This window comes from Notolepis coatsorum, assembly GCF_963971535.1.
Source record: "Notolepis coatsorum genome assembly, chromosome: 2".
NCBI classification, from domain to species: domain Eukaryota; kingdom Metazoa; phylum Chordata; class Actinopteri; order Aulopiformes; family Paralepididae; genus Notolepis; species Notolepis coatsorum.
In genome coordinates this window covers 228,663,271-228,677,140 of record NC_140166.1, presented here as the reverse complement: position 1 = coordinate 228,677,140, position 13,870 = coordinate 228,663,271, and the positions used below count along the sequence as shown (strand labels likewise).

General features: G+C 42.3%; 1 protein-coding gene across 1 annotated transcript in view; it reads left to right on the top strand.

Moving 5' to 3' along the window:
- Positions 1–13,870, top strand: part of baz1a (bromodomain adjacent to zinc finger domain, 1A) — an 81,932-nt gene that overhangs the window by 31,777 nt on the left and 36,285 nt on the right. The window contains exons 14-19 of the mRNA XM_084308633.1: positions 2,458–2,623; positions 4,857–4,970; positions 7,234–7,322; positions 11,566–11,654; positions 12,440–12,625; positions 12,707–12,816. Of these exons, the coding sequence (XP_084164759.1) occupies positions 2,458–2,623; positions 4,857–4,970; positions 7,234–7,322; positions 11,566–11,654; positions 12,440–12,625; positions 12,707–12,816 (754 nt within the window). The remainder of the gene's footprint in view (positions 1–2,457; positions 2,624–4,856; positions 4,971–7,233; positions 7,323–11,565; positions 11,655–12,439; positions 12,626–12,706; positions 12,817–13,870) is intronic.

Genomic DNA, 13,870 nt, shown 5'->3' with positions numbered 1-13,870 from the left:
GTGTCCGGTAGATTTCAATCTACCGGACAAATGGGATAAATTCCGGTCAGAGTTTATTGAGCTTAAAAACAATTGATAGGCCTATATAAAGAATGACATCATCAAGGCATTTATAATATTTTAACTTAAAACTAGGCTACTTTTGCGTATACAGTCATTAATATATTCCAAATAAAATAAAGTCCCTCGAGACTTCGTGCTGCTGCCGACTTGAGGTGTCGGTGGGCAGTCTGCCCGACATTAATAAATAGCAGTCTGTTATAATCACATTTTTATGAGCTAACGAATTCCGTTATATTGGACATTTGTATTAATTATATCAAGCGAAGAACTGAGAAATTTGGCAGAGAGAGACGGCAACATTATCGTGGGTTTGCGTGATGACTCCACCTCCCAACCACTTGGTGCTGGTCATAATGTCCTGTGAAAATAATTCCCTCTAAGCACAATTTGATTATTTGAATTGTATTAAAATAGGCTAAAATTAAATAGCCTATGCGATCATTACATTTGTTTCATTGTTGCTTCACCAAGCAGCGGGTCTAATAATGACATCGCTGTTGTCAGCGCGAGCTGGCTGCAGTTAGATTTACGTGAAGCATGGAGCTGCAGACACACAGAGCAGCGGTGTTTTTAGGTCCGGTCCGGTCTGGGCTCAGCAGCGCCCCCCACCCAACAGCTGAATTGCCAATGGCTGAATTTGAGTACTGCACCCTGCCGGCCTGCAGATGGATGCTTCTCACAAATCTAACTGCAGCCAGCTCGCGCTGACAACAGCAATGTCATTATTAGACCGGCTGCTTGGTGAAGCAACGATGAAACAAATGTAATGATTGTTTCGTTCATCGCATAGGCTATTTAATTTTAGTCTATTTTAATACAATTCAAATAATCTAATTGTGCTTAGAGGGAATTATTTTCACCGGACATTATGACCGGAGAGATTAAATATGTCGGACTTCAACAGATTTTGCCGGTCAAATACCGGTAATTACCGGCTAACGGAAACGCTGATCTATCTATCTATCTACACGGTGGGTCGTGGGGCCATTAGGGGCCATGTGGTAGGGTATGTAGCATCTATCTATCTACACGTTGGGTCGTGGGGCCATTAGGGGCCATGTGGTAGGGTATGTAGCATCTATCTATCTACACGTTGGGTCGTGGGGCCATTAGGGGCCATGTGGTAGGGTATGTAGCATCTATCTATCTACACGTTGGGTCGTGGGGCCATGTGGTAGGGTATGTAGCATCTATCTATCTACACGTTGGGTTGTGGTGCCATTAGGGCCCATGTGGTAGGGTACAAAATGTAATGATTGTTTCGTTCATCGCATAGGCTATTTAATTTTAGTCTATTTTAATACAATTCAAATAATCTAATTGTGCTTAGAGGGAATTATTTTCACCGGACATTATGACCGGAGAGATTAAATATGTCGGACTTCAACAGATTTTGCCGGTCAAATACCGGTAATTACCGGCTAACGGAAACGCTGATCTATCTATCTATCTACACGGTGGGTCGTGGGGCCATTAGGGGCCATGTGGTAGGGTATGTAGCATCTATCTATCTACACGTTGGGTTGTGGGGCCATTAGGGGCCATGTGGTAGGTGGGTATTTAGCATCTATATCTACACGTTGGGTTGTGGGGCCATTAGGGGCCATGTGGTCGGATATGTAGCATCTATCTATCTACACGTTGGGTTGTGGGGCCATTAGGGGCCATGTGGTAGGGTATGTAGCATCTATCTATCTACACGTTGGGTTGTGGGGCCATTAGGGGCCATGTTGTAGGTGGGTATGTAGCATCTATCTATCTATCTACACGGTGGGTCGTGGGGCCATTAGGGCCATGTTGTAGGGTATGTAGCATCTATCTCTCTACACGGTGGGGTGGGTTGTGGGGCCATTAGGGGGTCATGTGGTAGGTGGCTATGTAGTATCGGCATTGTTAATACATGGAGCTCTCGCATAAAAGGGGCGCAGGTCTGTTGAAGTTAGTGATGCTGTATGGGTGGCTGTTATGGACCACGTAATACATTTGTAGTGTATAATTCCATAGTAATTCCATACTACGGACCTTTAAGGCCATGCTCAAAACCCACCTTTTCGCCATAAACAATCCATGAGCTCGGTTTTTGTATTGTTGTACGTGTGGTGTGGTATCTGCTTGGTTGGACTGCATGTATTTTTTTCTGTTTTCGTATTGTCCCTGTCTTTTTTGTTTCTCTTTCTCTCCCGGGATGCGCCCGGGGCCGATGTAACTATTGGTTGAGGGGCGCAATATAAATAAATGTATCATCATATCATATCAAGTATGAATAGGTATGTTGGACTTCCTTTGACGGTGGGAGCGGGTTTCTTCATTGAGCGCTTATCCTGATCATTAGGACACGCGTGTCTTGTGTTTCATTATAAACTAAGTGTGTGTGTGTGTGTGCGTGTTCTCCAGGTGAGAAGCTGAAGATCCTCCATGCTCTGTGTGGGAAGCTCTTGACTCTGGTCTCCACCAGGGACTTCATAGAAGACAGCGCTGAAGACCAGAGAGCTGCCAAACATGAGCTGAGAGACATGAAGACTGAACAGCACCGCAGGGAGAGAGAGGAGGTCGCACACAGGTACACACACACACACACACACACACACACACACGCACACAGATATACACAAGCACGCAAGCAAGCAAGCCTAGAGAGATCAGGGCACGCACAACCACAGAGAGAGGAGATGTTGCACATAGGTGGAAGGATATATTAACACTAGGGATGCTCGATATTGGCTTTTTTACCTATACCGATATTGTCAAACTCTTAATTTCCGATACCGATATCAACCGATATCAACCGATACCGATATATGCAGGGTTTCCCCCCCCAAAAATGGAATTATACATATCTCTTGTTGTGGAATTAACACATTATGCATACTTTTGACAATAAATAAAATCAGAATTTGTTCTTACTTGCTTGCCTGGGTAAATAAAGGTTATAGAAATGTAAAAAAAAAAAAAAAAAAATTGAAAACTGATACCGATATTTTCCGATATCACATTTTAATGCCGATATCGGCCGATAATATCGGACATCCCTAATTAACACACACACACACACACACACACACACACACACACACACACACACACACAGCATATGCAATGAGGCCATTAGACATGCACACATTTCTACTGTGGGACAGAGTAGAACAACACACATAAAGCCCAACTCACTCTCTCACTTATCACTCCTACTACTCTCTCTCTCTCTCACAGACGCACGCACACTCTCTGATAACGGGGCTAAGCTGAGCTCAAGGCTTATCAGTGATATAAAGGTTGAACATAGACTCTAACCTGACCTACAAGATAGAGTTCTCCTACCAACCGACTGTGGTTAACAACACTACTGCCTTGTAGCATGCAGGGCCTGGGTTCAAACCCTGTGGTTAACAACACTACTGCCTTGCAACATGCAGGTCCTGGGTTCAAACCCTGTGGTTAACAACACTACTGCCTTGCAACATGCAGGTCCTGGGTTCAAACCCTGTGGTTAACAACACTACTGCCTTGCAACATGCAGGGCCTGGGTTCAAACCCTGTGGTTAACAACACTACTGCCTTGCAACATGCAGGTCCTGGGTTCAAACCCTGTGGTTAACAACACTACTGCCTTGCAACATGCAGGTCCTGGGTTCAAACCCTGTGGTTAACAACACTACTGCCTTGCAACATGCAGGGCCTGGGTTCAAACCCTGTGGTTAACAACACTACTGCCTTGCAACATGCAGGTCCTGGGTTCAAACCCTGTGGTTAACAACACTACTGCCTTGCACCATGCAGGTCCTGGGTTCAAACCCTGTGGTTAACAACACTACTGCCTTGCACCATGCAGGTCCTGGGTTCAAACCCTGTGGTTAACAACACTACTGCCTTGCAACATGCAGGGCCTGGGTTCAAACCCTGTGGTTAACAACACTACTGCCTTGCAACATGCAGGTCCTGGGTTCAAACCCTGTGGTTAACAACACTACTGCCTTGCAGCATGCAGGTCCTGGGTTCAAACCCTGTGGTTAACACTACTGCTGCCTCACAGCATGAACCCACAACGTGTCCCCTTTATTCCTAACTGCTAATGGGTTCTGTCACACCTTCTGCGGTTAATTAAATCAGCTAATCAATCAATCAATCAATCAATCAATCAATTCAATCCTAATGGCTATTAGTTGATGTAAGAGCTGACATTCATCATGTCTCCTATTTTAATTGTCCTCTACTGGGGTCAGAAAACGCACACGGGTTGACTTTCTAAAACCCCTGGCCCTGACCTCCATGTACTGTACATGTCTGGGCGGCGTGGCTCAGGGGTAGAGCGGGTCGTCCAATGATCGAAGGGTTGGTGGTTCGAATCCCGCTCAAGCCCATGTCCATCCCACTGCCGTTGTGTCCTTGGGCAAGACACTTAACCTACTTGCCTCGTATGAATGTGTATGCATGTGAATGAATGTTGGTGGTGGTCGGAGGGGCCGTAGGCGATGATTATTCGCCACGCTTCCGTGAGTCTGCCTCAGGGCAGCTCTGGCTGCAATTGTAGCTTACCACCACCGGTATGACTGTGTATGAACGAATAATGGACTCTGTAAGCGCTCTGGGGTCTCTGGGGTGTCACGAAGAGCGCTATATAAATCCAATCCATTATTATTATTATTATTATTTGTCTGTCTGTGTTCTTCTTGTTATGTATGTTTGCTGTGTGTTTTTTGGAGCTTTTATTTATCTGCTGTAACATGACTTGCCCAGTTTGGGACATACTAATAAATTTGACCCTGACCTCCATGTGTTTTTGTTATTGTAACCAGAGTTCGCGTACGCAAGGAGGAGCGTCTGAGGGAGCAAGACGTGATGAGGAAGATGTTTGAGAAACACGAGAGGCTGAAGGAGCAGGAGGCGCGGAATGGACTCCCTGGGAGCAGGTGTGTACGACCGCCACGTTACTGAAGGTCAGAGGTGCATTAATGAACTTGACGATATGTATCGCGGCCACAGGGCAGAGGAACGTAATCTCAAGTTCATTTTCTTCTGCTGTAGCGGTAATCACAAATTGGATTAGTTGCCTTTTACAAACTCTGCATCGCCCCCACAGTTGGTACAACCGATGAACCAGATGAACCAGATTCATTAATGTTGCGTTTGTTTTTCAACTGTAGCCAAGAGTAAAGACCCTAACCCTATCAAAACGGCAGTCAAAGTGTATATTTTCAGCACTATGTTTGTTTACCGATGAATTAGACGCGAGGAAATGACGCCGTCATTCATGTTTGTAGTCCTAAGAGAGAGGAGACCCAGGGCTTTCGAGGAACATGTTCCGTTCAGCCCTGTTCCATCCCTTACATAACGACTCCCAGCTCGTTTACTCCTCCCAGCTGCAGTGTGATTAGGGATGGGTACCTTTCACATTTGAACCGGTACCGGTACCTGTGAATCGATACCGGTACCCAACGGTACCTTTTTTCGGTACTTTAGTCTCAAGAAATTTAATTTACCTACCTCAGTCGTAAAAAAAGAAAAAATCCAAACTTCAAATAACTACAATTTCGACAGTTTTCGGCTTGTCATTGCTCCGACTGCTTTGTTGTTGAATCAAGTCAAATCCTAGGTAAGCATATATTGTGCGTGTGAACGTTGACATGAAAGTAAAAAAAAAAATCTCTCTGTATCTCACTTGATTCGATACTCAGTAGTACCGACGTGTTTCGGTTCGGTACCTCAAAAGTACCGAATTCGGTACCCATCCCTAAGTGTGACGCTTCAGGACGCTTCCATTCCCTTACAAGGAACGCATAAACTTCAAAATACTACGAGTCCTCACCTTCAAAGCCCTCCACAGCCTGGCCCCCCCCTACCTGACTGACCACATTCTCCCTCACCGCCCCACCCGTTCCCTCCGGTCCTCTTCCACTTCTTCCCTCACTGTACCGTCATCCAAACTCAAAGGCTTTGGTGATCGGGCCTTCTCACGTGCTGCACCCCGACTCTGGAACACCCTCCTCCCTCAGACCATCAGAGACTCTCCCTCACTCTCCACCTTCAAATCCAGTCTCAAAACCCACCTGTTCTCCCAAGCATTCAACCTTCCCTACCCATAACCACCCTCCTCCATCCTGTTGTTATTGTGGCTCTATGTGCCTGTATTTCATATTGTTCCCTGTTTTCCCTGTGGTTCTAGGTTTCTTTTGTTTTTCTTTTCTTTCTGCCTACTGTCAGTGACTTCGGGTTACTGAGAAGCGCTCTATAAATTAAATTAATTATTATTATTATTATTATTATTATTATTATTATTATTATTATTATTATTATTATTATTATTATTATTATTATAACGACTTCCAGCTCCTTTACTCCGCCCAGCTGCAGTGTGATGCGAGCTCTGTTCTTCAGGACTGTTCCATCCCTTACATAACGCCTTCCAGTTCCTTTGCTCTGGCTGTTGGTCTGTGGCCCCTAATAGGTGGAGAACAAAACCACACAGAAAGGCTTCTGCGCCTGCAGCTGTTCCACTACTAAACAAAGCTAGCAGGACATGATGCACTTTAAGCTTGTGTGTGTGGAAGCATGACCAACTCGGGAGTTCTTATACTTTAATACTATAATTTTTTGTATTATATATATATATATTAGGGCTGACCTCGACTAATCGATCGAAAGGAGCCTTAATTGACTGCCAAGCTCTTAGTCACATTTAATTTTTTTTGATCATTCTTTACAAACGCAAAGAGGCCTAGAAGCGTGGCTAACGCTAATGGCGCGCATACCGGAGAGGCTAACTGCCTACGAAAACAGGCACAGAGGCACTGAAAGAGGATTTCACCCGTCTAATGAACACGCATGACGATGTATCCCATCAGTGAACCAATTGCATGCTTTCGCATTTAGCTTCATGTCTTTTTGAATCTGTATCACTGTGGTGTCTGACCCTGAAATGCTGAATCCCTGAATCCACATGAGCCCTTGGGTACTAATAAAGAGACCTTGAACATTGAAATATGAAGTCATTCTCAAATCGGTTGTAGTACGAATGTTACAGATCAACCAAAGATACACAAACCTCTCTACCATCTTTAACTTGTTGTATGTAAATAATCAGATTTGAAAACATCTTGTCGTCTAAAATGTTGCAGTTGATTTATATGATCGTGATGTGAGCTATAAGATGTGTCTTTTCTATGTCTTTCTTAGCATTGAAGCGCTGAACGCCAGCACAGAGAGCCATGGGGGACACCACACTGAGGACGAAGACGAGCAGGGCACCTCCAACAACAAGAAAGGTAAAGACTCAACCTGCGTCTTTCTTGTGTTTACATTTACATTTAGTCATTTAGCTGACGCTTTTATCCAAAGCCACTTACAAGTTCTGTACGACAAGTCATCAGGAAGGGTACATTATGACCATTAAATACCTATTAGGGACGCCATTAACACTTTCAGTGCCTTTGATTAACATTGATTTACCCCGTTGAATGCCACCATCCACTTCAATGTTAGCGTTAAAAACGCCTAATCTATGTTTTAAATTATGGCTATGTGTCTAATCTGCCCGTCGCTTATCAATGACTCGTTTTCCAGTCAACATTGTCGAAACAGATTGTTTTTTTTATCGGTTCATTTTCGTTTTATAGCATTTTGAAAAGCCCTTGTTTTCAAGGAAAATATAAAGATTCCATGATAAAAGACATTTACTGGAATATTCTAGAATACACAAAAACATTGTCATTTTTCGGCCTATTTATGAATAGTTTTCAAATAAATGCTAGATTATCGATAGTATATGTGTACGTATGCACACTATAGACGCGAGCTGAAAAATCGATTCTCTTATTTCCTCATCAGCGATCACAGCCAAACAGCCACATCACACATGGGGCAAAAGCTTATATCTCCGTGACAACAGGTCTGATTATCCTAAGACTGGTAAAATAGATTCCTTACCTGAGATCAGATGTTATCCAAAAAGATTATTCCAATTCCTGATCAACATTCCAAATATTGATCACGCTTATTGATTACAGCTAGGGATGTCCCGATCCGATCGGGATCGGGGCCGATCACGTTTTCCGAAGATCGGGATCGTTATTTTTTTTTTACTTTAATTTTTTTATTCAACAAACATGACCATGTTCACGTCTTAAACTCATACTGAGGCCTTAGTTTTGGTTTTAAATTGCATATCATCATTCATTTATTTATTGTCACACAGAGCAGAAGAATTTTGCCAAAACAAACCAATAGTATCCAGCTGCAGAACGGCAGACCAGCCACACTCTCAGACCCAAATCATTTCTTTTAACTTCATTCAAGCGAGGCATTGCAATCCTTGACATAAATCATTTGATGTATAATTAAATCAAAGGAAATGCATTTGAGTCTGAGAGTATGGCTGGTCTGCCGTTCTGCAGCTGGATACTATTGGTTTGTTTTGGCAAAATTCTTCTGCTCTGTGTGACAATAAATAAATGAATGATGATATGCAATTTAAAACCAAAACTAAGGCCTCATTTTGAGTTTAAGACGTGAACATGGTCATGTTTGTTGAATAAAAAAAAAGTTAAAAAAAGAATTGATCGGATCGGGAAATATCGGTATCGGTAGATACTCAAAATCACATGATCGGGATCGGATCGGGAGCAAAAAAACGTGATCGGTACATCCCTAATTACAGTGTTGATTCCTGTAAATACATAATCCAGGCTGATTTCCGTCCCGCGAGCAGATCGCTCTTGAGCAGACTGCTCGCCAGCAGAAGGAGCGAGTTGGTCCCCCCCCAGAGATCTACAGATCCCAGGTCAATAAAATACGGTCCGGGATTCACATTTCCTATGTTATGTATATACATTCTAATAAAATCTACAGAAATCTACAGTAAGTGTACAGTAAGTGTAATATTGAACAATGTCCAGGAAGATGGCAACTGTCGCCCTGTGCTCAGTGATGCAGTATATACCAAGAGGTGTTGGCGGTATGGGAGGCGGATACCTGGGTGGAGCTGAGCAGTGCTCTGCCCGTCACTAGTCCTCCAAACAGCATCCCTGCTCTCTGATGACCGGGGCGAATTTAGAGAAATCGCAACGGACAGATACGGGGCAGACAAAGTCACATGGGGTCAATAGCACTCTACCTCCAAACTGCCACTCCACCGTTAACCCTTTAGTAGTGTGGTAGTGAACGGGTTAACCTTCTGTAGTGTGGTAGTGAAAGGGTTAAGGAAATAACATGGTAATTTTAGGTACTACAACACAAATGTTGAAATGACAATAGCTGTGTATGTTGCTCCCTCACTGAGGCAAAGCAAAGACAACCGAGACAACTCTTGATATTATTTTCAGAGTTGTAAGCGTTAGCTAGCTAGCTTTCCTAGCTTGTCTACAATGAGAGAGTGGCCATTTCTGCGTCACCGGGAAATAAAAAAGCATGTCCATTGTCCAAGGTTTAAAGAAAAAAGTGTTGGCGGTATCACGCGAAAGGTCAAAAACTGTTCGAGTCGCTTCAGAATCAGGGGTTAAAATGAATGACAGGGAAAGCCTGACATCCAACGATGAATTCTCCACAGCTCTTTAATACAGCAGTTCTCAATCCATTCACTCCAAGGCACACTTAAACACAAGAATAACAAGAACCAATCACGCCTAATAATTCTGCACGTGAAGGTCACATGAAGAGTAGAATGATCATGCAAGAGGCAGAATATGAGCAGCTACTGGCCAAGGAGTGAGATTAATTTACACACAAATGAAACATACAGTTACATATTATGATTATTATTGATCAATATCGATAGCTGAAATGCTGTGGTATAAAAATGTATGGTATCGAATGACACTGTGTTCAAAGATATAACATTTCTTCTGTTCAGCCTCAATCCAAAATCATCCAAAATGTAAGAAAGCCTCCAATTGGCCCACACAGCACACGCAACTCGCATAACCCCGCAAAGTAAGGTATCGAAAAAAAGGATCGCTTTGGTATCGGTATCAAATCGAAACCATTTTGAAAGTATATAAATACAAAACACATCAGTCATCATCATGACATTCATACCTATGACATTATATATCCTCTAGATTCAGTGAGCAGCACACGGGTTTAGCAGCAGGATAGACTGATGAATAGACTGAGAATCCTTCAGCCCGATTGCGCTTCTCACCTGCAGTTACACAGGGATAGACGATAGGGGGCGCTTTTTTCCAATCTGAGCTCCTGTAGGGGCTGCTGTACCAACGGGAGACTCAGTTGATGAAATATGAATTCAGATCAATAATAAAAAAATAAAAAAATATTTGTCGTCGTGGGCACTCAATGGGGCGGCTGATAAAACAAGATATGTCGTCCGTGGCACTGAAATGGTTAAGACATTCAATGTACAGGAGAATTTAACCCTCAATCAAATCATTTGGAGTGTGAATGTCATATATCACAAGAAACTACTCAACCTCTACTGTCTTTAACTATGAATGAACACAACACTCTAACTTACCATCTTTAGATAATAAAGTACTCAACCTCTACTGTCTTTAACTATGAATGAACACAACACTCTAACTTACCATCTTTAGATAATAAAGTACTCAACCTCTACTGTCTTTAACTATGAATGAACACAACACTCTAACTTACCATCTTTGGTTAATAAAGTACTCAACCTCTACCGTCTTTAACTATGAATGAACACAACACTCTAACTTACCATCTTTAGATAATAAAGTACTCAACCTCTACTGTCTTTAACTATGAATGAACACAACACTCTAACTTACCATCTTTAGATAATAAAGTACTCAACCTCTACGGCCTTAACTATGAATGAACACAACACTCTTAACTTACCATCTTTATATAATAAAGTACTCAACCTCTACTGTCTAACTATGAATTAACACAACACTCTAACTTACCATCTTTAGATAATAAAGTACTCAACCTCTATGTCTTTAACTATGAATGAACACAACACTAACTCACCATCTTTAGATAATAAAGTAACAAGAGCTGTAGCAGGTTTGTGGCAGATATTATGTAAGAAAACATTTTAATGACATAGTTTTGTTTGTTTTTGTTCATTTGTTTGTCTAGTTTGCTCCATCTCTCTTTTTTCTCACTCTGTGTCCTGCTAGCTTTTTTCCTCTCATAATTCCCCACACATATGCTTGTCTGTTTGGCGCTTCCCAAATTTCCCAAAGGGGATCAATAAAGGAATATCTTATCTTATTCCATTGTTTTGTATTGATATCAAAGTAATGTATCCCTCTAATTCCCCAACTCCCTTCCTTTCGTTGTGGCCTTGGTTTCTGTCGCCGGGCACCTTCTTTCTGTCATTATAGCGACTTGTAGATGATGAGGAATTTCAGTTTGAAGTGTGGTCCTTTTTTGGTGGGCTGCGGGTGTTTATATATCTGTGTATATCTACACATCTTTTTATCCTCTTTAATAAAATGGTGAGGGGGAGACAATAATATAATAATATATATAATATAATAATAAAAAATTATATAATAATATTAACCCTCGACCCTCCAGGCAAACCCAGTCCCAAGACGGCCTCCTCCTCCGGTGCTCCTGCCCTGCTCGGCCTCACGCCAGAGGAGCTGGAGGATGAACAAGACAAGGTACCCCCCTGTTTACACACCTGTAGGATGTACAATAATGCTATTATACTGTATAAATATATATTTATCTACAACTGTTGGATATATATATACTGTATATCCCTGTTCACATACATGTGTATTATATATATATCTGTATATATTCTATACCTACTTTTACAGCCTGTTGGGATGTTAGATCCTAATGTGAAAAACTGATTTTATATGTCTGCACTTTATGTGCACATTTGATCTTCTTATTGTCTTTTTTTAACCTTCTGTAGTGTGGTAGTGAAAGGTTAATTGTCTGTAGTGTGGTAGTTAAATGTTAACCTTCTGTAGTGTGGTAGTGAAAGGGTTAACCTTCTGTAGTGTGGTAGTGAAAGGTTAACCTTCTGTAGTGTGGTAGTGAAATTAATGTAACCCTGGGCCTGTGTGCTTGTGGTCCCACCAGGTGAATGTAACCCTGTGTGCTTGTGGTCCCACCAGGTGAATGTAACCCTGTGTGCTTGTGGTCCCACCAGGTGAATGTAACCCTGTGTGCTTGTGGTCCCACCAGGTGAATGTAACCCTGTGTGCTTGTGGTCCCACCAGGTGAATGTAATCCCGTGTGCTTGTGGTCCCACCAGGTGAATGTAACCCTGTGTGCTTGTGGTCCCACCAGGTGAATGTAACCCTGTGTGCTTGTGGTCCCACCAGGTGAATGTAACCCTGTGTGCTTGTGGTCCCACCAGGTGAATGTAACCCTGTGTGCTTGTGGTCCCACCAGGTGAATTTAACCCTGTGTGCTTGTGCTCCTCCTCCAGGTGCGAGAGCTGCAGGAGAGGATCCAGACGGCGGCGGCCTGCACCTACATCCTGCCCCTGGGCCGAGACCGACTCTACAGGAGGTACTGGCTCTTCCCGTCCGCCCGCGCCCTGTTTGTGGAGGACGACTACTACGGCGTGACGGAGGACATGCTCCTGCCGCAGCCCGCGCACCCGGAGGTGGAGGTAGAGGTGGAGCTGGAGGAGGAGGAGGAGGGGCAGGCGGAGGTGGAGGTGGAGCTGGAGGAGGAGCAAGCGGAGGTGGTGGTGGTGGAGGACGAGGAGCAGGCGGAGGTGGAGGTGGAGGTGGACGAGGAGCAAGCGGAGGTGGTGGTGGTGGAGGACGAGGAGCCAGCGGAGGACGTGTCCATGAAGAGGTGGGTGACCAGTAGGGTCTGTCCGGGAGGTATATGAAGGCATTTCTTGTAAATATATATAATTTGTAGGGCTGTCAAAGTTAATGCTTTAACTTTGGAGATTAATTTAAATTATTTAAAGCATTCAAATAAATGTATCTAGATTCATCTATGGAGTGACAAATCTTCAACGTTCTGAACTTTCAGCAGTATATTTGCTTGTTCTTTTTTTTTTGCATCGACTCGTGCACCTTTTTGAAAATCATCCGACATGAAGATGGAACACATTTTTGTTGTTAATATGATTTATATTACTGGTAGTTCATACAAGACATTATCGTCCTCTAAGCCAATCTGCACTTTAACATAGGCCTGGGTTGTTTTTATTTCTGTCAGCGCCGCGGATATAAGAAAGAGGTCTAGCTGAGACAATGTTGATGGTTTTGTTGAATATTTGTATTTCACAGGAGAGAAACTGTATTCAAAGAAAGCTATTAAAATAGTCTTTGAATCTAAATATACTTTTTTGTGTTGATTTTACATTAATTCCATGATTTTACTCAAGTAAATATCTGTTACAAGCTTCGGTCTTAAGTAGAAAAATGCTATTTTTTATCTAGATTAATCTAGATTCATTACAGAAAATTGTGAGATTAATTAGTTAATCTTTTTTAATCTATTGACAGCACTAATAATTTTATTTCTCAATATTATTTTCCATTTTTTTTCACATAACCTATAACAAGACATACCAGAACATAATAATAAATAATATAAAGAATAAATGAAGGAGTAAATCAAAAAAAAAATTATATAATAATAATAATAATTAACAGATCAACAGACAATGACAATAACAAATGTTGTGGTCACAAGACGAGAGAACAGGACAAATTCTAATTTATATATATGATTATAAAAGTACAAAAAATATGTTAAGAATACTAAAAGACACAATTCCCACTAAACCCACCCCCCCACCCCAGGACCTCTCAGGACCAACCACCCCGACCTCGCTCCGTTGTTAGATCATTGACTTGCATTTCTTGTATATTTTATACTTTTTTTAATAAGT